The following is a 27,102-nucleotide window of genomic DNA, read 5'->3' on the forward strand; positions in this document are numbered from 1 at the left end:
ATCCCCAAACGTCTGAGGAATGGCCAGCCGTCCCCTTTTTTTTCATTTCTGCTTCATCTTTTCAATGATCCCAAAAGTTTTTTCAGAGGCATAGCCCCCGAATCTCACTTCCAGTCTGCAAGGTAACAAAAAGTTCCCTTGCACCCCCTCTATCATTGGGTTTTTCTCACATCTAACTCCTTGTGGAGTTTCTCATTGCTGCCCCTCAAACTTTGGGGCTTCTGAGTAGAGTCTGAGTCGTCAAACTTTGCTTTTGATCATTATGTTTCAGTTTTTGACATTTGTAGTGCAAACTTGTAGCCTTTGGGCATTTTGGTGTATGCAGTACTACTTTTTTTCATATGCACATTGACATGAATTATCAATTATTGAAGCAATTAAGTATTACTATTGATTTCTTTGACTCTCATGTGAACTCTATTGTTGTGTTTTACTTTTCATTTGCAAGTTTATCAATGTTGTCATATGAATATCTGAAATTTCCCTATATTTTTACATATATATAGCTGTCCCTGCCCCCAAAAATGGCCAAAAAATTCTGTCCCCGAAATGTGTCCTGCCATCCCACAGTCCCCTGTCTCAGAAACTTGGTAAAATTTAATATAAACAGGTTTTGAAGATTCTGATGGTTGCTACTCAGCCATACTTGATTGACTGCAGTCCAAAACAATAAAAGGGTTTGTCCCTTTCTGGATTCTTCACTAAGCTTTATTCATCACTAAAGGTGACTTGGATTAGCCCGGACCTGCAAAAACTAGGATGACAATTTTTTTTGCCCAACCATCTGTAACCCTTAGTAACTCAGGTGTTGCCTGCAAAAAAGAAAAGCCATGTAGTAATGAGCTACAGGGAAACATCAATCCCCATGAAGAGAAAAGTATTTTTGTCTGGAGACTAATTATCAAAATCAATGAGTTTATATCCCTGATTTCATCTACTTTTCTGAATTGGAGTATTTCCAAATTCTTTACACTTTTCATTCACTCAACAGAATCTTTACCATGACATATGCAGCAATTCATGTGCCCATTTTCTGTTATATTAAAATTACTTAAAAAAATTTAGTCTTTGGAATGCTTCATACAATCCCTCAGTCTACAAATTTCTTTTCTTATCAGCGTAGCAGAATTTCGTGTAAAATTAGCAGAGCAGCAACTCACCTCTGAGATAGACCCTGTAGGCTGATGCACCCCTCCTGTCTCTAATCCACTACATTCCTCTGCTGGCAATCTGTCGTATTACATAACTGCACCATGCAATTACAGAGCAAACACAAAGATTAGCTTCTGTATGCTTGTTTTGAATCCTGGACAAAAACAGAACTCGTTCTTTTCTGAGCCTTATCTTTTCAAGAAACTCAGTAATTCTGAATTATCCCCTCACTTGGATGAAGGAATTTCACTTCTAGTTCCATGGTACCTAACCATCACTCAAAATGAGTTTCATTCCTTATGAAATGGTACAGTAGGAAAGCTATTTTTACCTGCAAATTAACAGAATGCACTTTGTCTGAACAATTATGTAGTGTCCGAACATAATCTTAAGCAATTTAAACATTGGGTGTTTTTTAAGCTGAGAGCAGCATTCAAGATGCTTGGTACCTCAACTATATACTAAGAATGATGTTTCACGGTTCAGCCAATGTTAGGTTTATGTAGAATTTGTTCCTGAATTATTTTACTTATTTGTAACAACATTGACTAGATAAATATACAATTAGATAGAAGCTGCTCTAATTACTTTGAATATCTTTAATATGTTATACGCCTAGGTTCTGATTCTTCTTTTTGTGCATGCTTTTTTCCTAATTTGTTCTTCAGGTATGTTTCCTCTGTCATTCCTCCTGGCAATGAGGACCTTAAAGGCAATGAGGCAGATGTAATAACTCAATTCAAAAATGCTCTGGGTATTGATGACCCTGATGCAGCAGCTGTGCATATAGAAGTATGTATGATTTGATCAATTCCTTTACATGAAAAATTAGTGAAATTATAATTTGATCAATTTACATGAAAAACTCAGTAAAATTTTATATTTTGTTTTGCTAAGCAGTATGTTTGATCCAATGATTCATTTCTGTCACGTGGGGTAACACTTGTTGTTATGTGGTACTTATATTTTTATAGATAGGAAGGCGCATGTTTAGGCAGAGACTTGAAACAGGAGATCGTGATGCTGTAACAGAGGAACGCAGGGTAGGTACATTATTTAGGGAAGTGGTAGCTATTGCAAGCAATATGTTATGGAGAGTGCATGAAGTCTGTTAGCATCAGATGTACGTTAGGACTTACTGAGCTCTGTGGTGTCTCATTGCAGGCATTTCAAAAGCTGGTTTACATTTCAAATATTATATTTGGAGATGCATCAAAATTCCTTTTACCCTGGAAACGGGTTTTCAACATTACTGATGCTCAAGTACATGATATATATTCATTTACTTGCAGTGTTTTTAGAACTGTTTCAAACTAGAAGATATTTGATATCTGTATTTTACCTTTGCAAATAAAAAGTATTCATGAATTAGTATTTATGTCCTAAACAGGGCCTTTAATTTTACATGAGCATCCTCTGTATCTTATTGATTATAATGTGTTTCTTTAGGCATTTAATATGATTTATTGGCTATTGCTTGTGTAATGTTTTGGTGCCTTTTCTAGTTGTACAGCACCATTCAATGCAATATACTTGAAAATAGTGTTTTTTACTCGCCAGGTTTTTTTATTGCTTTTAGTCAACCGTTTTCAGAAAGTATTTACTTGTTTGTTATTGTGTGTCTTTTAAAGATTGAGGTTGCAATACGAGACAATGCACAAACACTTTTCAAATCCACATTGAGCTTTCTTGGGAGAGGTTCGTTATCTTCCAATTTAAGACCTCTTTATGGAGAACTGGCCCTTTTCTTGTTATTTATTTGTTCTATTATATAATTGACTTGTGGCATAATTTGATTTTTTTTTCTCATTACTTTTCATTTGATCACATATGACATTAATATATTATTTTAACATTTGTTTGGGTGGATTCATTTTATTTATTTTATTGTATGTCAGTTGGGACATGATTCAATTATTTTCTAAGTCTGCTTATTTTTTTCATTATGTTTTTGTTAAGTAAGTTATGCTTATACACGATTTAAAATTCATTATAAATTTATTTCAAGTTTTTTTAATGAAAATTTTGAATTTATCTAAATACATCAATTGTTTAATGACAAAATAAATATCTAAATATTAAATATTTTGGAATCTAGTTAAGGAGATTTCCATTACTTGAGAAACAATATACACATAGTTGCTAGTATATAAAAAAAATGTTTGTACATAGATATAAAAAAGCAATTAGAGGAAATTTTTATTACTTTAGACGCCATATAGACACATAATTGCTACTTTATTCCAAAACATTTATACTTAGATATAATTTTGCGATCAAAACAAATGTATCAATATATGTATTTAGATATATTTCAAATAATCATTAAAAAAATTGAACTAAATTTATAATGAAATTTTAATAAAAACACAACAAAAATCTTGTATAAACATAACTTAAATTTTAACAAAAACATAATGAAAATAAATAAAATGCAATATCAGATGAAAGGCATTAATTATATAAACTTAAGACACAAATATTCATTAATATTCAAAGTTTCAAATTTCAAAAAAGATATATAACAAGTTGATATTCACTTAAATTAAATTGAAAAGGCTAAAAGAATAATTTACAAACTAAATATAAATAATAGACTATAGTATTCATGGCTTTCCACATTCCATTACAATGAGAAGAGTTTTTTGAATTAATTGTGTAAATATTTTTTGCGTCAATGTTTTGGATCACAATCAGAGATTGATCATTAGGATGAGAACATGATAGATAATGGATAATGAATAATTGAGTGTGATCTAAAATGCTGATGCAAAATAAATTCAAATGATATTATAAGATAATTATAATTTAAAATACAACACCCAAATCAATTTACTAAAAAACAAACTTAATAAAAAATTACAAATTAGTAATATAATTAAATTAATTTAAAGGCTTATAACAAGTTAATTATTTTTAAACAAAAATTGCTTCTCTACGGTCTCTCCCACCTCCTTGCTTGCCCCCTAAAAAACAAAAAAACTGTTTTATTTAAAAACATAAAATAAAACTACATAAAAACTAAAACAAAATAAAAATAGTAATACAAATTAATAGCTTAGGGAGCTCAAGAATTGAACAGTGTAAGGTACAATTTTTTTCTTGATAGCGTAGAGTGCATGCCCAACATCTTGTATAAGAAGTACTTGGGCCACTTTAGGCAATTCTGAATGTAAAGCCCCAACACAAATATTAAGGTGGGAAACAAATAATCACGTAATAGGAACTAGTGGTAGAAAAATAACAATGAGCATTAGAAATCATGGACGAAATTTGTAGTAGTATATAGCGAAATTATGGGCAATACATTCCCTTGTCATGCTTGGAAAGTCCTTTGCTATGCCTCTATTGCTACATTTTTAACATTTTAGGGTTAGGTTTTCTTGAATATGGCACAAATAACAAGGGTTTTGTATCCATGTATACATGGCATTGGAAAAAGATAGTTTTTCAGTACGACTTTGTATGGTGTTTTGGCTGTATTCAATATTTGGTATGGTGGTATGTGTGTCGGGGTTCTACCCTAGCTTATCCTGCAATTGTTTTTGACTGTATATGATGTGATAAGATAAGTAATTGATATGGTCATAGAATAGGATGGTGGGGGCTGCTAGGTATGGTGAGTACCATAAGATTTGGGAGGCATAGAAGTAGAATAGATGATAGCAGTAGTGGTCATGGAAGCATAAGTATGGAAAGGTATAGATTGATGCGGTAGTGACCAAAATTGTAGGTAGGTGGAGTAGTGAAAGGCAAAGATTGATGCGGTGGAATTAAAGTGTGAGGAGCAAAACAAGGGAAAGATATGGATGTAGAAATGGGAATTGAGTAGAGGTTTGAATTAAGGGGTGAGAGGGAGGAGGAATGTGTTGAAATAGTAGCTAGCTCGGATACCTATCTATTGTATTTTAATGTTGTCAATGGCAGTTAAAATACACATGTATTATCTATTATGTAAATCGAACTTAGGGCTGGGCCCAAATACATGTAACTTGTAATTATGTTTTTGCTTGGGCAAGGCCTATATATAATGTAACTTGTGGATAGGACAAGCCCTATAAATGTAACTTGTAATTTGGTCAGACCCTAATTGGGCGATGTAACTTGTGGTCCTATATTGAATGTAACTTGTAGATAGGGTAGGCCCAATATGTATTTTGAGCGATCATGTAATTGGGCTGGGCCTAAACTCATGTACCGTGTGGTAAAGGCAATCTAGCAATAATGTCTTAATAGGTCAAGACCTTTTTGGATGATATTCATAATATTATTATTAATAAAGTAACAAGGCCGGCCGACTTGAGGCTTGACACCACAAGTCAAGTATATAAGCAAGTCATTTGCACAACATAATGAATCAATTAATATACAAGGCGAATAATTCTTAAGGCTGTCAACACATGTAATCTGCTCTCCAACATTTGGCGATCTCTCTCTTTCCCTTGTGCAAACTTGCTCCTCATCCATTGTGTGAAGGCTGGCTGTTAGGTGATGCTATCAAGATCTTGCGAAGCTAATGAAGACTTGCCTTGAGCGAATTTGATGTTGATGATAAGGGCTGCAATCTCCATTATCATATAAAAAGGAATTCAAATCTGCTATCTTGCTGGTTGAACAGCAATCTGAGATAAGCGCACTTGCCTTTGTAATTGCCTACATTTGAGATAATACACATTGTACTCTGTGGCTGGGTTTTTCACCTCCAAGAGGGAGGTTTTCCCAGGGTATTGGTGTGTCTTGTTTTGTGTTTTTATTGCTGTTACTGTTATGTTATAACCTGATTATTTAAGATTAACATCTGATTGCTTAAAATTAACATGGTATGAGAGCTTTAGGTTCATTCTAAATAATCATATTATTAGTTGTCCTTTGCTTTCAGTTTGTTAGTTTTGCAAGATGGTTACAGGTCTGAAAGTCGAGGACAGACTTGAAGGTGCCCTAAATTTTACACCATGGAAGGTCCGTTACAGTTTGTGAAAGATAAGGATCTGACTGAGCCTTGGGATCTGGATGAGCTAATGCAATTCAAGAAGTCTACCGTGAATCTGAAAGTTCAACAACAATGTCTGCTTGACAAATTAAAGGCATCGATGGGACGATAGAAAGAATAAGATTTCAGGTGCTCTCATTCCTCTATTCTCAATTCTAGGGTCCACCTGGTTGGAGATTTACATCTGATTACCTTATCGTTATTAGTGTCTTAACTAGTGCACAAGGTTCTCTTGCTTGTTAACTACTTCATCTGAGGGTGCTTTCATATGTCGGTTTGTGCACTTGTTTTCAGATCTTAGTATTGCCTAACTTTCTTCCTAAGGTTTGGAACAATCACCCTAGTTCGAGCCTTGTTCTTGTGTTAAGAATTTGTTCTAATCCAGTTTGAACTATTGAAGATAGTTATGCCCTACTCTCTATTTTTTAAGCATGTTTAGCTCTCAACCTATTTGATGTGGTGATCTGAATTGGTGCATTGATCTAAATACATCCTTGGCACTTAAGACTTCAACATGTGTATTCAGATATAAATCTAGGAGTATTATGATGGCAAGCACAAATAGAAAGATGAATAAATTTATAGGAGATTTAGAAACATGGAACCTCAGCCATTGGTGTGATAAACATCCTACTTAGTATCTATGCCCAATGTTGACCTTACTATCTTCATATTATGATCTGATCCCTTATGATACTTGCTGCATAGTTCTGATGCACTGTATTCTATCTAAGTCTTGAAATGCTCAATAGTCTTGCTGCTCTGGAATTATATACTCTTATGGTGTGTCTCTTGATTTGCATCAAATCTCTTAACACCGTATGGACTGCATTTTCTGTTCTGTTTTATGTTTGGATAAGGTTGTCATGTAGGGTTGTGACTGTGTAACACTTGGTTCTCTTCAACTCTTCATAATAGGCCCTCATGTTCTTTGTTATGCTGTTATTATAACCTTGCTCTACTCCTCTTGTGTAGAGGATTGCCTTTAGCTCTAATGCATTTTCTGTCATGGCTTTCATCATCCTTACATAATATTCATTGCGACACTCTCTTCAATTTAAGCATACTACCTATTACATTCTTTGAAGTAAGTATTCTCTTGATGATGAAACCTAAGATGAATGAGGTATCCAACTTATTGAATTTGGCTTTCGATCATATGCTTGTGCTCAACTACAATGTGTATCCTTTTGAGTGGTCGATACTCATACCTGATTTTACACATTGGCTGGAAAGACAACTAGGCTTATATTCCTTGCTTATGGATTTTGTAAAATGTTTTTTGAAGTCATACACTTGCCTTAGTTTTCTAATTTAAGCTAACTCTCTGTTATTCAACTATGGAAAACAATTTTAGAATGTTGTGTAGCTTTACTCTATGGTTGAAGTTGATCATAGACTGGCAATATCCTTTTGAGCAATCTTGGCATATGTTATCAATGGTGGAAGTCTAGATAAGTTACTTTACATGTTAATTCATTCTATTGGGATATTTTCTCTTCAAGAGTTTCTTGAATTACCATGCCTTCCAGCTTAAGAGGGAGCTTGGTTTCTTCACTTGAAGGGATTCCTTGATCACAATGATTGTACTATAGGTCCATTTCGTAAAAGTGAAGTATGGAAAAGGTTGGCATTTCTCATCTTTGATTTATGGCTGGCTTCCTTGATTAGTTCTTAGTTTATGCAATCTTCACGAGACTTGATTACCACAATTTTATATTAAGAATCAAAAGAGAGTTCCATATGGAAGTTTTTGAAAATATGAAGCTAGATGTAGTTAGAAGGAAACATTTGCTCTTGCTGCTAGATATACCAATATCAAAACCACTATAGCTAATGCTGCAGGCTGGAAGCTAGATATAAAGGTTGTTAGCTTAATGTTGTCTTTATTGAACAACTTGGAGGTTATGAGATTCATAATAGAGAATTCATGTGTGCAGACTGAAGAAAGCTCTCTACGGTCTCAAGCAAGCTCCCAGGGCTTGGTATGAAAGAATTGATAAGTACTTAGTTAGTTTAGGGTTTTATAAGAATGATGTTGATCCTAACATTTACTTTAAAGTATTTAATGGTGAAATGCTAATTCTGGTTTTATATGTGGATGATTTATTTCTAACTGGTGAAGATAGTCTCATCATTAGGTGTAAGAAAGAATTAGCTACTGAATTTGAAATGAAGAATCTAGGTCTAATGCATTACTTTCTAGGGTTAGAAGTGTGGCAAAGACCTAATGAAATTATTCTAAGTCAAGGAAAAATATACTATTGATATATTGAAAAGATTTGGTATGATGGAAACTAACTTGAAGAAGTTGAGTATTTTTTCAGCTAACTCTGATTTTGCAAATCCTTCAGAGTACATGCAGTTGATTGAATCCTGGATGTATATAGTCAACACTAATTTGCTATGCAATGAGTGCACTTAGCCAATTTATGAACCAGCCAAAGCATGTTCACTTGGTAGCAGCCAAGCATATCCTGAGATACTTGCATGGAACAGTTGGCTATGGATTGAAGTATCCAATCAACACAACAATCAATTTGGAAGGCTACTCTGATTCTGATTGGGCCGAAAGTGTTACTGATAGGAAAAGCACTTCAAGAATCTGTTTCAGCTTGGGTTCCGCTATGATCTCTTGGGCCAGTAGGAAACAGTCCTCAGTTGCATTGAGTACTGCAGAAGTTGAATACATTGCTTCAAGTGTGGCAACTAGAGAAACAGTTTGGCTTCACAAGCTTCTTGTTGGGTTGTTTGGACAACCTTGGGAATCCACCGTTATTTATTATGATAATCAGAGTTGTATTAATATGTCTAATAATCCTGTGTTTCATGATAGGTCAAAACACGTGGAAACTCATTATCACTATATTCGTGATATGGCACAAAGAGGTGCCATCCAGCTGAAATATATCAACACTGATGAACAGGTTTTTGATGTTCTTACCAAGCCTCTAGCTCGAGCGAAGTTTGAGTACTTCAGAGAGAAGCTTGAAATTGTGGAGAACACAATATTGATTGAGAGGGAGTCTCAATCCTAGTGATGCAATTTAGACTGCATCTTCCACCCTTTGCGGGCAGTGCAAGGTGGAGTCACCCTCTGCGGGCAATGCAAGGTGACAGTGTATCCTTCTCTGGGAGAAGGCTGAGGTGTAAGACCTCTTCCACCCTCTGCGGGCAATGCAAGGTGGATCCATCCTCTGCGGGCAATGCAAGATGGACATCATGAAATGAGTTCATGATATTTATGTGTTTTATTGCAGGTATACTCTATGGAGCTTATGCATTCATCCTTGCAGGCAATGCAAGATGAAGGTCATGAATGGATCATGACAAGTGGCAACTATCCTCCCTAGCTAAGAGGAAGTGTTGAAATAGTAGCTAGCTCGGATACCTATCTATTGTATTTTAATGTTGTCAATGGCAGTTAAAATACACATGTATTATCTATTATGTAAATCGAACTTAGGGCTGGGCCCAAATACATGTAACTTGTAATTATGTCTTGTTTGGGAAAGACCTATATATAATGTAACTTGTGGATAGGACAAGCCCTATAAATGTAACTTGTAATTTGGTCAGACCCTAATTGGGCGATGTAACTTGTGGTCCTATATTGAATGTAACTTGTAGATAGGGTAGGCCCAATATGTATTTTGAGTGATCATGTAATTGGGCTGGGCCTAAACTCATGTAGTGTGTGGTAAAGGCAATCAAGCAATAACGTCTTAATAGGTCAAGACCTATTTGGATGATATTCATAATATTATTATTAAAGTGACAAGGCAGACCGACTTGAGACTTGACACCACAAGTCAAGTATATAAGCAAGTCATTTGCACAACATAATGAATCAATTAATATACAAGGCGAATAATTCTTAAGGCTGTCAACACATGTAATCTGCTCTCCAACATTTGGCGATCTCTCTCCCTCTCTCTCTCTCTCTCTCTCTCTCTCTCTCTCGTGCGAACTTGCTCCTCATCCATTGTGTGAAGGCTGGCTGTTAGGTGATGCTATCAAGATCTTGCGAAGCTAATGAAGACTTGCCTTGAGCGAATTTGATGTTGATGATAAGGGCTGCAATCTCCATTATCATATAAAGAGGAATTCAAATCTGCTATCTTGCTGGTTGAACAGCAATCTGAGATAAGCACACTTGCCTTGTAATTGCCTACATTTGAGATAATACACATTGTACTTTGTGGCTGGGTTTTTCACCTCCAAGAGGGAGGTTTTCCCAGGGTATTGGTTTGTCTTCTTTTGTGTTTTTATTACTGTTACTGTTATGTTATAACCTGATTATTTAAGATTAACATCTGATTGCTTAAAATTAACAGAATAATAGTAGAAGTGTGGATTTTTGAAGGTTGTGGAGATGTAGGTGTAGGAAAAGTAGTAGTACAAATAGGTGCATAAGAAGCAATGGAGGGAGTTATTTTGAGGAGCCTTAATAGGGTGGAAGATATTGAAAGAAGAGGCATGGATATGCACTATCTGTTTGATGTTACACATCATTTCAAACTTGACAGGGTGGTTAAAGATCAAATGTCCTAGGGAGTCAAGTACGTTAGATGGAATGTGAGCTACATTAGGTTTGGTGGTAAATTTTGACCTCGTCTATGTTAATACAGATCAAGTCAAGACACTTTCAGATTTAAACTAAAGAGTTCTCTCTAAAATTTATCTAACATACACAAGAGTTCAGAGTGAACATTTTGGAAACACACTTGGAAACTAATTAGTAAATTAAACTTTGCAAGTGTCAATAGAGAAAATTGTGCACTTAGCAAAAGAGAGATATGTGAAGATGGAATACTTAGGATGACTAGTAGAAGCTTCTACAAAGTTTTAAGACTGTAATGTCCCCAATTTGAGTAGAATTGATATGTGAGCTTTTAGCTCAATTCTCGAGTTCTTGTTGCCTAATTGGTAAGAAGAAGGGGACTCCAAAGTTCTTGGAGTATGTAGGTTTTGTATTTTAGGATTTCTATTTTTGGCAATTGATGCAGTTAGCAATATGGATCACAATGACACTTCTAAAAGTGTTATTGAACTCTTGGGCTGTTCTCCAAACTTCTTGGAGAGAACGTCTATTTTTACTAAGTTATTGAGTTGGCTCCAGTCGTCTTTCCATTGATTTAGTTTCATCATGGTGTGGACAGATTTGGATTCCAATGCTGTTTCAATGATTTCTGCAACTCGTGTGTAATATTTATAATATACACTTTACGTTTCTAATGTTAATTGATAAAATATTTGCTAAAATGCTATATTTTAATAAAGTTGTTTATGTATCCCCTCTAAAGTGGACGCCTAGGGAAAAGGAAGGGGGTTTGCACATGAAAAGTTATCTTATTATTCAAAAAGGTCGATAAATGAATTATTTTAAACTAGTAAATTCGTTATTTTTCTTGCTAAAAACTATAAAAGGAGGTTGAGGGGGCTCATTTGCATAGATGCTGTTGATTGATGCTATTATCTTATCAGATTGAACTTGAGAGTTCTTCCATGATCTTTAAAGGACAAAAGCCCTCCATAGATTTTTAGTTTCAGATTTGTAAGATAATCCCTGGTTGGATTGGGTGTGATTTCATTGAGGAGTCACCGTTGGACTTCAAACAGAGTTTTCAGCTTTGGAATTCATGATGGAGGTATTTGATGTCTTCTAATAACATAATTTTTCTGGGCTTGATTGTTTTACATCTTGCAGAGTACATTGTTGAATTTTTGAAGGTGATTTGAAGAGTTTCCTTGTTGGGTAGTACTTGTACTTGGCAATCAGACATATCTCAAACGTGGGAGATTTTATGCCTTGTTTGGTTGGTAAGATTGAATGAAATTGACTAATTGTACTAGCTGGTCCAGTTGAAGACTGTTCCCAGCTGAGCTGTGGGTGATTTTTGGGATCAAAGTGACTTGGCATTGGAAAAAGGACGGCCTGGGCGTAAGGCTTTGGGCATGAACCCCCCCGTTTCTTGGCTTTGGAGTGTAGTTTGGTGTCATCAAGCAATCCTATTGCTGGCATTTGATGTTTGGGAGTGGTTTTAGCTGTTTGGAAGGTATTTAGAATGAATCTCATTGGCTGCTAGACCTGCACAGCTATGTTATATGGTATATCAGACCTGGTTTACGGTTGTTTGGGTTGCTGGACCCGAATCACCTATCTTTTGTTGATCTTTGGTTGCTTTTTAGTGGTGCCGGGTGTGAATGATGCTTTTTGGTAACTTGTGGAGGTGTTCTTTGCTGGGTTTGAATGGTGTTTGGGTGATCTTTGTGGCTGTTTGGACCTGCAACAGTCATAATTCAGACCAGCAATAGCTCATCCAATCATATCAGACATATTACTTCATTCATATTCTGATTTCTAGACGTGCCATTATCATACCAGCACATATGTTTCAGGGCATAATGGTTGTTTTGCATATTTGGTGATATGTGCAAGTATTAGCTAACCGTTTGGGGTGTTAAAATAGTCTTGTAGTATCAACATTCCTTATCAGCAGTTATTTTGTATCAACTTTTCATTGCAGTTGTTATCCGGTGATGCTTATGAACTAAACTTGTAACTCTTTGGAAGGTTATATTGCCGAAGTTTATCTTTCTATTCATTTATGTTGTCATTGGACGATTGTACTCCTAGTAAGTTAATTTCATTGTAGCATATATTTACTCCATTGAACAAGTGGTTTTCTAATCGCCCACCACTAGACAAGTGGAAGGAGCTTGGTATTTACTTTAAGTTGTGTAAGCGTTCCCACAGTTAGTGGATGTGCCCAAGTTGTTATTTTCTTTCAGTTTGAATAAGCTTCCTGATTGAAAAGAGGATGTGCTACCGTAAGTCGTGCTGAATAAGTAAATGTTTAGTTTTTAGTATTGTAATGCATCCCACTAAATAAGTGGTATTGGTCAGCTTGCTTCTTGATGCTTTGCTTTCTGTAGTTTGCTTTCAATTACTAGAAATCCTGAACACTGTATGCTCGCTCACCTTAATTGCTCTGGGATCTGGGTTATTAGAGTGTGGAAAGGAAGTCTTGCATTTCATTTCAGTTTGAAGGCTGACCCATATTTTCAAAAAACATCTACGTTACTTTGGATCTCGTCACCGGTTTTTTTTTCCGGCATCCCTGTCCCAGGGACGTCCTGGGGATAGGGGACTCCTAGGGGACGTACCCATAAATTCTGCATATTGATAGTGAATTTTGACAATGAATTCTATAAGCAATTTGACTTTGACTCTCAATTTAACACAAATTTGGCTTAAGAACTCTGCTAGTTCTTATATGTTAAGGTTCTAGAATGTATATGTGCATGCTTTATCCATGTTTTCATATGAATATTTTAAATTTCCCTATATATTTTAATTTTCCCTATTTTTATATAGCCGCCCCCTTTGTCGTCCCCTAGCCATCCCCAAAATTGGCAAAGAAAAATCACCGTCTCGGAAACACGTGCCCCTATCCCCTGTTGTCCTTGTCCCAGAAACTCTGGGTAACATAGAAAAACATTGAGGGTGGTTATTACAAACACTCGTTCTTAAGCTGCATAGATAGAGAGAAATAGCATAGTCAAACTATAAAAGCACATAAAATACACTAGGAACTAGACATAAAGTAGGGATTTTGAGCATGCTATTGATGAAAAATTGAAACAAAAGATGAATCGGTTGAAAATGAGAAAAGATAGTTTTTGGAAGTTTGGTGATTTTGACAGAGGACTAATCGTGGGATAGGCTTGCAATTGGGGGGAGGGGGGTAGGGTGAATGACACTATCATATAATGGATTGAAACTCTGTGCGAAGCTTAATGAGGTTCTTAGATTCACTCCTTATGTTTGTCACTTAGCATGAATTTGCTTCAAGCAATTGTAGTGCAACTAAATTTGCAAAAGGAAGTGTTAAGGGGACCCTGCCTTAGTCAGTTGTCTTGTGGGTTATTCTAAGAAAACATACTATGAAACACTTGGAAAATGACATTTAGATCTGGGAAATAGAAACAAGTGGCTACAATGGATAACAATGGTGGAAACAAGCTAACGCTGAGGGGGTAAAGGCTAACCCTAAAAGTTGCACAACACTAAACAATGGTGAGGGGATTATCAAATAGACAAGGGTGAGGGATTGGGGGTGAAGGAATGTTAGACATTTTGTCATTGATGTCAAGTGGTTTTTGTCAAGCCTATGTTTTTGAAGCTAGAGGTTTTCTTAGAGTATTATTGGACTGAGTTTGAAGTGGTTTTCGAGCTACTATTTATTCATTGGATTTTCTCACTTTTAGTTGAGCTGATTGAGGTCTTGAGGTGCTTGAGGTGCTTGATGTGCTTGACTTGCTTGACGTGTTTAAGGTGTTTGGGCTGTTTGAGGTGCTTGACTTGCTTCAGCTGCTTGGTTGTCAGCTTCACCTAGTTGCTTGCTTACTTGAGCTGGGTGTGTGTGTGTGGTTCAGCTGGTTGAGTGTTTGCATCAGCTGTGTAAGTGCCAAGTGTCACTTGGTCAGCAGTTATATCAGATCTTTGCCTGTCCTCGTTGAGTTGTCAAAATAACTTTTGATACATTTTTTTTTATTAGCCGATTTTTAATATTTGTGGAGGGAAGCCTAAATAAAGGCTGCCGTTATAAAGTTTGTGAAGCCTAATTAAATGCATATAATTTATTATGGGCTACGGTTTCAGATTTTATGAGAAGTGGTGTTGTCGGGAATAATCATTATGTCATTATGTTATGTTGTTATGTTATGTTTATGTTGTCGTCGGTAATAATGAATTACGGCGGTCAGTTAGTTAGCCGACGGGTAGGTAGTTGGAGTCGCGACGGTTGTGTCGCACCCCTTCGGTAGTCATATATTGTATCACCTCCGGGTGTTAGAGGACATGTATTGTTAACGACGGATATAATATGAACATCCTTTGACATTAATGGAAAGCTTATTCTGGTACTTCTTTTATATTTGCATTGTACATTGCTGTTCAATTTCTGTATTCTTCCTGTTTACCCAGTGAGGTAAACATTTGGCGCCGTTGCCTACACGAACTCAGGAATGGAAGACACGGATGGCGCACAGACACAAGGGGCCTACCCGTTGGTGAAGTAAACCCGGAGAATCGACAACAGCAAATTTTACGAGAATTTCATGAGCGCCAAGATGACGGACGTAGGGAAGACCGATGAAGGACAAATAATCCTTAAATTGTGAAAGGAGAGAAATAAAGAACACTGTTAGAAGCAGAAGAATTATGTTGATTGTATACAAAAGAGTGAATTAATAAAGACGTGTTGTGTTTTGATTTATGTGTTGAGAAACATGAAATTGTACCACAATTAATGCCCAATTTACTGAATAAAGACAGAAATAAGAAATTAGAAACCGACGAGTGGGAGGCTGCGCAGAAGGCTTTGATTCTGGAACAACGTGTAGAACGTAGACAGAGGCTGAGGCAACTTGCCGAAGGACGACCTGCCGAAGGGTTGCCCGAAGGGAACCAAGGAGGTGTCACGGAAGGTGCAGAAGCCGAGGGGAATTTCTACGTGTCGCCAGACTACGGTAGAGCGAGAAGCCTTGAAGAGTTTCTGGAGGAAACTAGGTTACGGAGAGAACTAGTTGAAGAGACTCGAGATCGGTTCAAAAACTTATCTCTCACGCCACAAAGGGAGGATCACCGAAGGGAGTCGGGCACGGGTGACGACGAAGTGCCACAAAGGGAGGATCACCGAAGGGAGCCTGGCACGGGTGACGACGAAGGGGAAGTTAACCGCATGGTAGGTATAAGGCAGAACACTGTACCTTCGGTCACCACCACAGGAGACATCAGCGGCATCGGAGGAAGTAACCGCACGGTAGGTACAAGGCAGAACACCGTACCTTTGGTCACCACCACAGGAGGCATCAGCGGCATCGGAGGGAGCAGCACTGGAGGGTAGACACAGCCACAACCACCTCCAAGTAGACGATTTCCATCAATGGCGACCAAACAGAAGTTACCCAAATTCAACGGGGATAGCAAAGATGATCCCGCACGGCATTGCCGTACATGCGAAACCATCTGGACAGCCAACGGGGTGACTGACCAGGATGAATGGATGAAGCAGTTCCCCGCCACACTGAGAGGAGTGGCTATTGACTGGTACGCAGACTTGGATAAAACCAGTGTAACTACGTGGGATGAATTGAAGAAGGCATTCAAGAAGGAATTCCGGCTTCTCCGGGATGATAACGAGATAGTTTCCGAAATCTACGGAACAAAGCAAGGAAAGAAGGAGACTGTACGGGCGTACGGGCGCCGACTAAAAGAGTTAGTCGGGAAAATGGAAAGCCAACCGGCCGATGGCTTGAAGAAGAGGTGGTTTGTCGAGGGTTTGAACCCTAAGCTACGACGGAAGATGAAAATTGTGCCTCCAACATCCTACGACGACGCATACAACCGGGCCATGGACCTGGAAAGTGAAAATAAGACGGCCAAAAAGAAGAAGAATAGATCTTCATCATCATCTGAAGATGATGACACATCGGAAGAAGAGAGTAGTAGTGACGAGAAGCCGAGGAAGAAAGTCACAGCCCTTCAAAAAGATATGGAAAGGATGTTAAAAGAATTTAAGACAATGAAGGGGACTACAAGTAAGGACGATGAACTATGGTGCACGGAGTGTAAGGAGAGCGGCCACACGAAAGGTGCCTGTCCCAAGAAGGCATTCTGCGACATCTGCCAGATTATGGGGCATTCTACGAAGGAATGTCCATACAATCTGAAGGCACGTAACCAGCAAGTGCTCTTTGCGCAGGACCAGCCATCCACATCGGAGGCAAACAATAATGCATCATCTGGAGGATACCGGGACAACAGACGCGGCGGTGGAAGGAATAGCAACAATACCAATAACGAAAGCCGTCTCCAGTATGACGCCAAGGGCCGGCCAATTATCCAATGTAGGGCCTGTAATCAGTGGGGGCACTTCGCCCGTGATTGCACGAAGGAAGCCACCCCTTAGCACCTCTGCCGTTGGTGTGGGCCAGGCGACCATGAGGACGCAAATTGCCCGCAGGCAGGGGTGAATCTCCTCAACATTGAGAAGGCTGAGAAGACTGGTGAGAAAGAAGTACTGGCGATCACCCGCGCCCAGACGAAAAAAGCCACTTATCCCGACCCCCGTACGGAGAAGGAGAGATTACGGGAGGCAAAGGCCAATATTGAATGTGAGATGACAACCGAACGACGGGACAACGAGGTGGCGAGTACATCATTCCGTACGGAAGTGGAAAATAACATCATTGGGCAAATATTGCAGATGGAGGTGCCGATAAAGGTAAAAGACCTTCTAGACTCTATGCCACAATTGAGGACTGCCATCCTCACCAATGTGCAAAGCACCGCATCGTCGAGTGCACCACAGGTAGGGGTTCCCGCCACCGCAACGAAGAGTACACCACAGGTGGAGGTTTCCGTCAGCCCTTCGACTGACCCGATGTTACTAGCCTTGAGCAGTGGTAGACACCCAGCTGTGGTAGAAATGGGTATCTGTGGGACCATTCTGAAGGACACCATTGTGGACGGTGGATCTGGGGTGAATGTACTACCAGAAGAAACATGGAAGCGGCTGGGGAAGCCCACCCTGTGGCCACCCACATTCAACTTGGTGGGAGCGGACCAACACGGCATTAAGCCACTCGGCCTGTTGATGGCCCAGCAAGTGACAATTGGTACGCAACCATTCTTGTTAGATTTCGTGGTCATTCCCTCGAAGAAGAAAGGCTATGACACCATCCTGGGGAGAGTGTGGTTGATCAACGCAAGGGTAAACCACAACTGGAAGAAAAATACACTTTCCATGGAGAAGGGAGGGCGAAAATATACCATTGACCTACACACCCAAAATGTTAGCGAAGAGCTCGCCTCTTCCGACTCGGAGGACTCTAATAAAGGGGAAGGGGGTCCCGATGAAAGTAAGGGCAAGAACGCGATGGAGCCGAACAGTGAAGGGGTGCTAGAATTGGAGGGATGTTCTGAAGATGAGAGATGCTCACTTAACGGGCTCTTCCATTGGCAGATGGAAGATTACGAAATGTTCCAAAGCTACAGGCTCGAAGAAGAGGAACCAGAGCAACCAACAGAGGTGTACCTGCCGGAATACAAAGAATATTGGAAGGGAGACGCCCCAAACCCTGGCGACGTAAATAATCCGAAGAGTGTCGGCACCGATTGGAACCCTGTGTGGAAGGCCGCAGCCTTCAAAATCTTTATTATCCTTCTTCTTCTTATGTACGGGAAGGAGGTCATGGTCCCTGTAGAATTTGTGGTTCCAGGTCTTTCAATGACCAGTGAAAATAGATTGGCCACCAACGGGTACAAATTGAAACCTTACCACGCGAAGCGCGCAGGGGACCCGAGAGGCCAGACAGACACTCGAGAGTCCGGAGGGGGACCCGAGAGGATGGAAGGAGACTCGAGAGGCCGGGCAGGCGACTCACCAGGTATAGGACCAAAACAGGAGACCGTCGAGCGAGGAAAACCGAGAAGGATGAAGGGCAATCCCAGAGACACGGGACCCGAACAGACGACTTTCTAAGACATCTAAATTAGGAGAGGAGGGAAAAAAAAAACAAAAAAACCGTACGGTCGTATGACAGGCGACCGTACGGTCAAAAAATAATAATAATAAAAAAAAAAAAAGAAAGAAAGAAAGAAAAACGAAGGAAAAGAGACCACCGTACGGTGGCACCACCAACGGTGGACACCACCGAAGGTGGAACCCACCGTGCGGTGGACACCACCGAAGGTGGAGCCCATCGTGCGGTGGAAGCCGCGAAGGGCCGCGTGGGCATAAAGCCGCCTACCGAAGGGAAAGCCGCACATGCCTAAGGAGATAAAAAGCTATCGAAGGGAAAGCCGCACATGCCTAAGGAGATAAAAAGCTATCGAAGGGAAAGCCGCACATGCCGAAGGAAGAAAAGCAGCCGAAGGGAAGACAATCACCGCACAAATGCAGAAAGAACCAATTACACCGCACGAAGTAGGGAAGTCACCGCACGATTGGAGGTGGTATGGCGGGACATTACAGTGCCTAAAAAAAAAAAAAAACGACGACGGATTGAAAAATGATTCGACTGGAGCCTGGACACTGAAAATATTGGAGTGTAGAAGAAGGGTTTTTGACATCATAAAATATCACAGAAATGCAGTGCGCCATGGACTTTCATGGGGTTCTGAGGGTTGTAAATTGGTGTTGGCAGCCCCAGGACCCCGCGAGGGGCGCTGCCCCTCGACCCCGCTGGGGCGCTGCCCCAGACCCCGCGGGGGCGCTGCCCCTCGACCCCGTTGGGGGCGTTGCCCTCAGACCCCCAGTTTATTTTGGAGCTACAGAATACCACGGGAAGTGTTGTGCTTGTCCGTACTGTGAGAAGGAAGCCTGCAGCTAAGCATTGGCGGGAATGCCATAAGCCGTAGAGGGAGACGGATTTGGAGGTTGCGAACAAACAGAGTTTGAGGGAAGGCATTGCAGGTCCGCACAGTTGTATGACACCAGGGAGTTATTCAGTTCAGTTTTTAGCCTTTGGGGAGTGTGATGGAGGATTTCAGGTGTCTCCTAGCATTTGTGCCAGTGGATTGTGGCCACCTCCAGGCATGACTGGTACGCTTTGAGGAACTCGGAGGATGTCTCGGTTGGACGTGAGATTGCCGTGGTGGATGCACAGAGGGCTCGGGAGGAGCTGACCACCAGGTTGGAGGCAATAGTCGTGTGAGACTTAGTTCAGCGTACCCAGGAGAGCAGCATGGGTGGCTATCAAGGACAAATTGGCTAGGGAGACAGTATCATTTGAGTAGCAGTTGGTGGAAGCTGAGACTGAAAAACGTGTTTTGCAGACAAGTTTGGGTTAGGCACAGGAGGACTGTGATGGCTAAGGAAGCCATATTGGTGAAATCCGCACTTGAGCATCGGATGGTAGAAAGGGGTTTTCAGGTGAGGACGCAGCAAGTGTATAAGATCTGGGCCCGACTAGCGTCAGTAGTTCCTGCCGTTCCTCTCTAATTTGTATTAAGTCGTCGGAGTCGACTTCTTTTCTTGGGGGGGATGATGTTGTCGGGAATAATCATTATGTCATTATGTTATGTTGTTATGTTATGTTTATGTTGTCGTCGGTAATAATGAATTACGGCGGTCAGTTAGTTAGCCGACGGTAGGTAGTTGGAGTCGCGACGGTTGTGTCGCACCCCTTCGGTAGTCATATATTGTATCACCTCCGGGTGTTAGAGGACATGTATTGTTAACGACGGATATAATATGAACATCCTTTGACATTAATGGAAAGCTTATTCTGGTACTTCTTTTATATTTGCATTGTACATTGCTGTTCAATTTCTGTATTCTTCCTGTTTACCCAGTGAGGTAAACAAGTGGCGGCTATGTTTTATTTCAGGCATCGAATCTTTGGCTTATGTGAACACGTCATAGCTATGCGTTTTGAAGGCGGTTCTAAATAAAGTTATTTTCTGGAAAATGCGCTCTTTTGGAGTGTGTGCCATTTGTCATGGAGTTGAAGACGTTTTTAAAAAAATTGTGGAGTCAATTTGCAAGTTGTGGTGATATTGGAATTTAATTCCATGTCGTTTTTCTGTGGTTCCATTTGAAGTAAAGCGGCTGTAAATGCTTGTGAAGGAAGTGCATTTGATTTTTTTCGGGTGTCAAAAAGTCTCTCAATTTTCTGAGCGGAAATATTTTTGGTTTAGCGACTATACTTTGGTATAATGATATACCCGATATAATTTTGAACTGCCTTTTTGAGTGGAAGATATTCGTGGGCCTTGTCTGGACGGTAACGCCCCTTGTGGAATCATTATTTTTTGGTTATCGTGGGATGAAGGTTCAAATATTGCAACATATGATTTTTATCTGGGTGTGATATATTGCAATTTTTGGAGTGTATTTTTTTTTGAAGATGAACAGTGATATACTGTGTGGGCAATCTTTTCAAGTATCATTTTTGTGACAGCTGAAGACAAAAAAATTTTGGTGCCTCTTTCAGGTGGTTTTATTCTACCTCAGTGCTGGTTGTCTGTGAGTTGGTGCTCACTACATAGAGCTGGGTTGGTGTCCATTGTGAGTTGTAGCTCACTTGTGTATTTTTGGGTTGGTGCCCATTCATATAAATGAAAGAATTTTGATGCCGTGGTTTTCTACCCGTAAGGGTTTTCCATGTGAAATATGGTTTTATGTCTTTATGTTTATTCTCTCAGTTTTTAATTGATTCTAAATTGTCAAAAGTTTTAAAAATATGCAATACTGACTCACACATAACCCCCCCCCCCCCCCCACCCACCCCTCAGTATTGCCTGTGTGATCTTCAAGGAAGACACAAAAAGGTGATGTCAAGAGAGTATGTAGAATTGGAAAAGAGTGCGTTTTCTAATGGCTATTGAGATGGAACAAATGGATGGACAACATGAGCTTTCCAATCAAATAAGAAATGGGCTTTTTTCTTCCAATCCTTAGTGAATTACATGAATTTGGGTTGATTTCCCTTGAGATGGCAGCCCAAGGCACTTTCATATGAAATCCTCATTCTCCAACGTTTCATCTTCTGCAGGTAGATGACTCCACTTCACCTTGTATGTTTGAACTGCCTAATTTTCGAGCCTCTTTATCCCTTTCCAATTATTCCCTCTCTTTCTAGTGCAAGGTTTCATTTTCACATACATTTTCACTCATCAAATTAGATATTTTACTCTACTGTTTAATACATCAATACCTTATTATGCATACCTAGTAAGCATGTAACATATTTTAAGTAATAAATACTTTCATATGTAGAAGCCATTTTCATTTCACTCCTGAGTTTTCCTTTGAAAACATCAAATTTAGAAGTTCAAATTTATAGAAGTTTGGATGGAAAGACATGACTACCTGACAGTTATGCTTGGATTCATGGGAAACACATTTTTCATTTTACATAATTTTATTCACCACTAGGGATATTGAGTTTTATGTCAGCCAATCTTGGAGAACATGTGTTTCCACTCACATTTCACCATGCTCCTTCAAAATGTAGCAGCCAATGGCAGGCTGCAACATTGCTGTGTTGTGGGTGGCCTCTTTAATTGTTTCATTGTCTATAAAATGTATTCAACAGGGCTCTACATTTTGAACTTTCCCTATATTTGTTTGGCTAAGCTGTTGTTTTCCGAGTGCTACTTGAAGTTATTTTAGCGCTTATATTATATTATGTCTTGCTCTTAAAGTGCCGAAAATAAGTGCATGAAATTCAAATTTGTGAGCTGCCTTTCAAAAAAGTGAATCTTCATTGTTCCAACTTCAACTTCCACTGTACAGATTACACTATATAAAAGAGAACTTAGGCCTAAGCCCCCGTCTAACGTAGTGCCAGACTATCAACTTTCTGCTCACATGTTCAAAATGGTCATTAGTCAACAGAGTCACCAATGCCACATGGCATGCTGATAGTGGCAGAGTTTCTGATGGAATTTGGAAATTCTGAAATTTGACTTTCTAACGAATAACTGGAATTAATTTTGACCTTAATTTTTTGGTGCTTCAGTAGCTGAATCAGAAAAATAAAAACTGTTAGTCCTGCCAATTTTTGGCACAAACATGTAATTGGTTTTGAGAAATTCATTACCTTCCTATACTAAATTTTCTTGTGTGGTGACAAAATTAAACAAACAAAGATTACTTACTATCTTCTCTTGCGAAGATTAAACCACTAAAACCACAAATCGATTGAGTACTCCGATTTTTCTTTCCATGCATTACATGATCACTTCATAAAGGTTTCACCCACTCCGAGTTCATATAGAAGTTTTCATTTATTCCAAATAACCATTACACAGTCATTTATGCTTTGAATAAATATCACATTACTTGGGCATACTATAAGATATAGGGTAGATTGTAATAAAATAGTACTTGCTTTGCAATAATTGATTGATCAATCACCCATGGATGATCTTTAAGATTTATGCCAATCTTGATGGTACATAAATTCTCAGTATCCCTAGTGGTATCACTGACATAGCCAAATTGGGAATTATTTGAAGAGCACTTATTTATACTGGAAGAAGGGGGGGGGATTGTGTGAATTAGTATAGCAATTAGCAACAAGCTTTTACTTTTTGAAACTTAATTAATTGCAATAGCAATACTTCAAAAGTTAATCATCCACAGCAGTAACATAAATGCAAGATGTAGCAGTAGGAACACAAGAAGAACACACAATATATGTGGAAACTCTTGCAGGAGAAAACCACGGCAAAATATTGCTTATATTAGAAACTTCTTACAATCTTTGTAGGCACCAACCCACAAGAGACACCAATCCTCTTAAATGACTTGTAGGCACCAATCGACAGGGAACACCAATCCCCACAACTGAGCACCAACTCAGCAAGAGACAACAATCTCCTTAAAAATGAGGCACCAACCTCCAAAAGGATAATGTGGTGATTACTTGACCTTCTTATTGAATTAGATTTAAACTCCTCCACAAATCTGCTTTAAAATTACTTCTTTAAATATGCTTATAATCTTCAATATTTTCTGCTCATATATCTGTAATAACTCACCTTTAAATTTTCTCATACATGCACCTTACATCTCATAAATCTACAATAATTCACTAAAAGGTCTGCATATACATGCACCTTAGATCTGCTCTAAAATGTGGATAATATTCAATGAATGCTTGTTGAAATAAACCCCAAATGGTCTTCTTTATACATGGTAATGCACCCCTTCATCCAGTGGTTATATCTCTCCATGCTGGTTGGGTAGGGTAGCATACAAATATTTTATTTTTATTTTTATTTTCTTGCCTTTAGTGCACCACACAAGTGGGTCGGCCCATTTTGTTTTAATTTATTTTTCAAATTTAAAACCTCCAAAATAGGGTGCCACAATGAGGGGTTTGGCCCTTTGATATAGACATTTATTTGCAGTTTTTTCTTCTCTAGCTCATTTTCCTGATGATTTATCATGGAGTATGATCTGAAATATTGATTCAAAAAAGATAAACACAGTTAAAAATCCAGAAGCCTTCGAGCATACCTTAATAAGGTTGCCAAGTGTCTAAGGGATAGCTCTTAGCAATAATATGTTTCATTTTATTTTCATGCACCTCTGATCTTGACTTTCAAATGCCTTTGACATCAATGACAACAATTTCCCACATTATTTCTCATTAAATTTATGACCTTTAGCTAGAACACTTTTATAGCCTACACAGGGAGCATTAATTCAATGTTTACTCACGCTAACTCTAGTGATGCTCCAAGGAAGTCAATATGTCTTCTGTGCATCTCTAGATATCATGTTTTTTGAAGATTTTCTTTAGAAATGTTTCTACCTTTCCAGTAATTGTGTTTGAATATTGAATATTGTAGTAACTAAGTGTACATGGTTACCATGCTAATTTTTGTATTTTTTCTTTTTGTTCTTCTTATGTCACATTTACTAATAGATCTATGAACCAGTTAAAGTCAAGCTAATTTTCTTTAACAGTCCCACTCTCTTTGAAGAGGATATAAATTGTGGAGATGACAGCTCTTTGAAATTTACACTCAAATGATTTTGCATGTGCTAAATATACTATGAGCTAATTTTGATTTAGATCTCGATGAAAGACAACTCAGGAATTTGAGGGAGGAACAAGTTAAACTCAAGCTTCCTGATGAGGTTAGTTTTTATATGAAATTAAATTGAGACAAAACTCTGAAAACCTATAGCGCACAAACTTAGTTGATAGTTGTGATTTCTGAAATTCAGTTTTCTGTATTGCATCTTGCAGGATGCTGCTGATCTAGTAAGAGATTATGCTCGGAGGCAGATAGAGGAGATGATTTCATCGGCTCTTGAAATTCTGAAGTCTAAGGGGAGAGCAAAGTAAGTTTTCAAGTATCAGTCCTTGTAAATGAGATTAAATAGGATTTGAATCAGTCTCTTCAGGCATACAAAAATTAGATGTTATTTGCAGAGAGAATTTTATTTTTTTACTTTTTCCAAGAAAAATGCTCCTACTATAATATGATTTTAGTAGTCATTGATGATTAGGATTGGATTGGAATTTCATAATTAAGTTACACATATCAATGAAACACATCAAGGATCTTCCAAAAACAAAAGTATTCAAGTGTAATTATAGAACGATCTCTCTCAACTCTCTTCCATCTTTTGATCTGAACAATCTGGTTTGTCAAATTAGAGATTTGGAAACCTTCTTCCCTTGGGGAGGCCATGGACTTTTCATTGGTTCTCTTTGTTCCAACAAATCCAAACATAGAAAAATAATAGTCAGTGAAAGTCCTAGTGTTCTATAGAGTCTCTTGGAGGGGGGCATGTGGGGATGAGTTTTGGGGATGGTCATTTTGTTCAATAGAGAGTGAATGTGTTTTACATGTTTCTGCAAATCCAAATTAGGTTGGAGATTCTAATAAAAGGTGAACTTCAGGCTGTCTTCATGTTGGTAGATTCATTAATCTCGTTGTCTTCCAAAATGTACTAGTTATTCAAATTGAACAATATATATATATATACAAATTAATCTACCCCCCCTACTATTTTAAGGGCTAGCAGGTTAATTAATTAAGGGGGTCCGGGTTGATATAGTTGCTGCTTTACCGGTGCGACCATGTTACGTACAGAATCGCTAGATTCTACAAAGAGTAAGATTGCCTATAGTTTTTAAGTTGCTGACACTACTATCAGCCAATAGCCCAAATAGCTCCTCTTCACCAGTTTGAGCAACAAATCCATGTCCAAGGAAAGACGATTGGGTTGACTGGAGGTGTAATAAATAGGTCATCTTGCCCTCAGTTTGCCCTGTTAAGACCCATGTTTTGCCAATATGCGTGCCTAAAAGGATTTCATATATGGAGATTATCTAGCAATTGAAATAGTCTGATAAAATTCATTTGAGGGTGTAGTGTCGTAAAGTGTATCCTCATACAATTTTATACTCATTTGGGGTATATATATATGTATAATGATTTCATGAAGTTTGCAATACAGAGTTACAAGTTGTGTAAAATCCCTGATGCAAATTTTCCAATTCCTTACCCTTCTGAACTCAAGGGAATGTTAATATGCTATTAAATGGAAATTATTCTCTATTCTATGCAAAGAAACGGGACTCGGACTTGGCTCGGACTCAGCAAGGACGACTCGGACTCGGACTCGGGACTCGGCGTCAGACTCGGCTAGGCCGACTCGGACTCGGACTCGGGACTCGGCGTCAGACTCGACTCTAGATTCGGTTGGACTCGGGAAAGTGAAAAACTCAAGAAATTTAGAGATTTTTAAAGATTTAAAACTTGTTTCAGACACCCTTTATTGAATACACCTTAAAGACACAAAAACATCATCAAACTCGGCTCATTTGATTACATACACAAGTATACATCAATCACATAAGCATAAACGTAAATTGTTGTTGAAGAAAATAACAAACATAGATATATAAATATTGTCAAATGTATACAATATTACAAAACTCATGGAATAAAAAATCCATGTCATCATATGATCATCATCAAATGTTTCATACAAATACCAAAGGTAAATAGTAAATACTAAATACAACTACAAGTGTACAAGCCTATGGCTCAGAGGGCCGTGCAACTGCACCCTCTCGCCTTGGCCCCCTACGAAGGCATTTAAAGTAGGTCCTGGATGATTCAATAGCCATAGTCGCTCCCCGTGACACCATGCCATGCTCACCAACATCAGGAACAGCTGTGTCATGCTCGCCAACATCAGGAACAACTGTGTCACTTTGAGTCTCAGTATTTCCTGTCTCTGCTCGTGCTCTTTGCTCCTCCTCTGCCATGGCTACAGCCTCAGTCTCTATATCTACCTGGTCAATCCAATCAATGTCATCATCACTAAATACAACTGTAGGAGTCCCAGGAGCGGTCTGATTCTCATTGGCCCACTCTGCTTCAAGATCAACCTCATCTAGAATGATAG

The 27,102-nt window shown here is 38.7% G+C and overlaps 1 protein-coding gene across 1 annotated transcript in view; it reads left to right on the forward strand.

The window, feature by feature from the left end:
* LOC131042131 (protein TIC110, chloroplastic) overlaps positions 1-27,102 on the forward strand; it is a 191,082-nt gene that overhangs the window by 79,946 nt on the left and 84,034 nt on the right. The window contains exons 3-8 of the mRNA XM_057975449.2: positions 1,821-1,944; positions 2,127-2,195; positions 2,317-2,415; positions 2,784-2,850; positions 24,749-24,813; positions 24,926-25,020. Of these exons, the coding sequence (XP_057831432.2) occupies positions 1,821-1,944; positions 2,127-2,195; positions 2,317-2,415; positions 2,784-2,850; positions 24,749-24,813; positions 24,926-25,020 (519 nt within the window). The remainder of the gene's footprint in view (positions 1-1,820; positions 1,945-2,126; positions 2,196-2,316; positions 2,416-2,783; positions 2,851-24,748; positions 24,814-24,925; positions 25,021-27,102) is intronic.

The sequence above is a fragment of the Cryptomeria japonica genome, chromosome 9 (assembly GCF_030272615.1).
Source record: "Cryptomeria japonica chromosome 9, Sugi_1.0, whole genome shotgun sequence".
In the NCBI taxonomy this organism is placed as follows: Eukaryota; Viridiplantae; Streptophyta; class Pinopsida; order Cupressales; family Cupressaceae; genus Cryptomeria; species Cryptomeria japonica.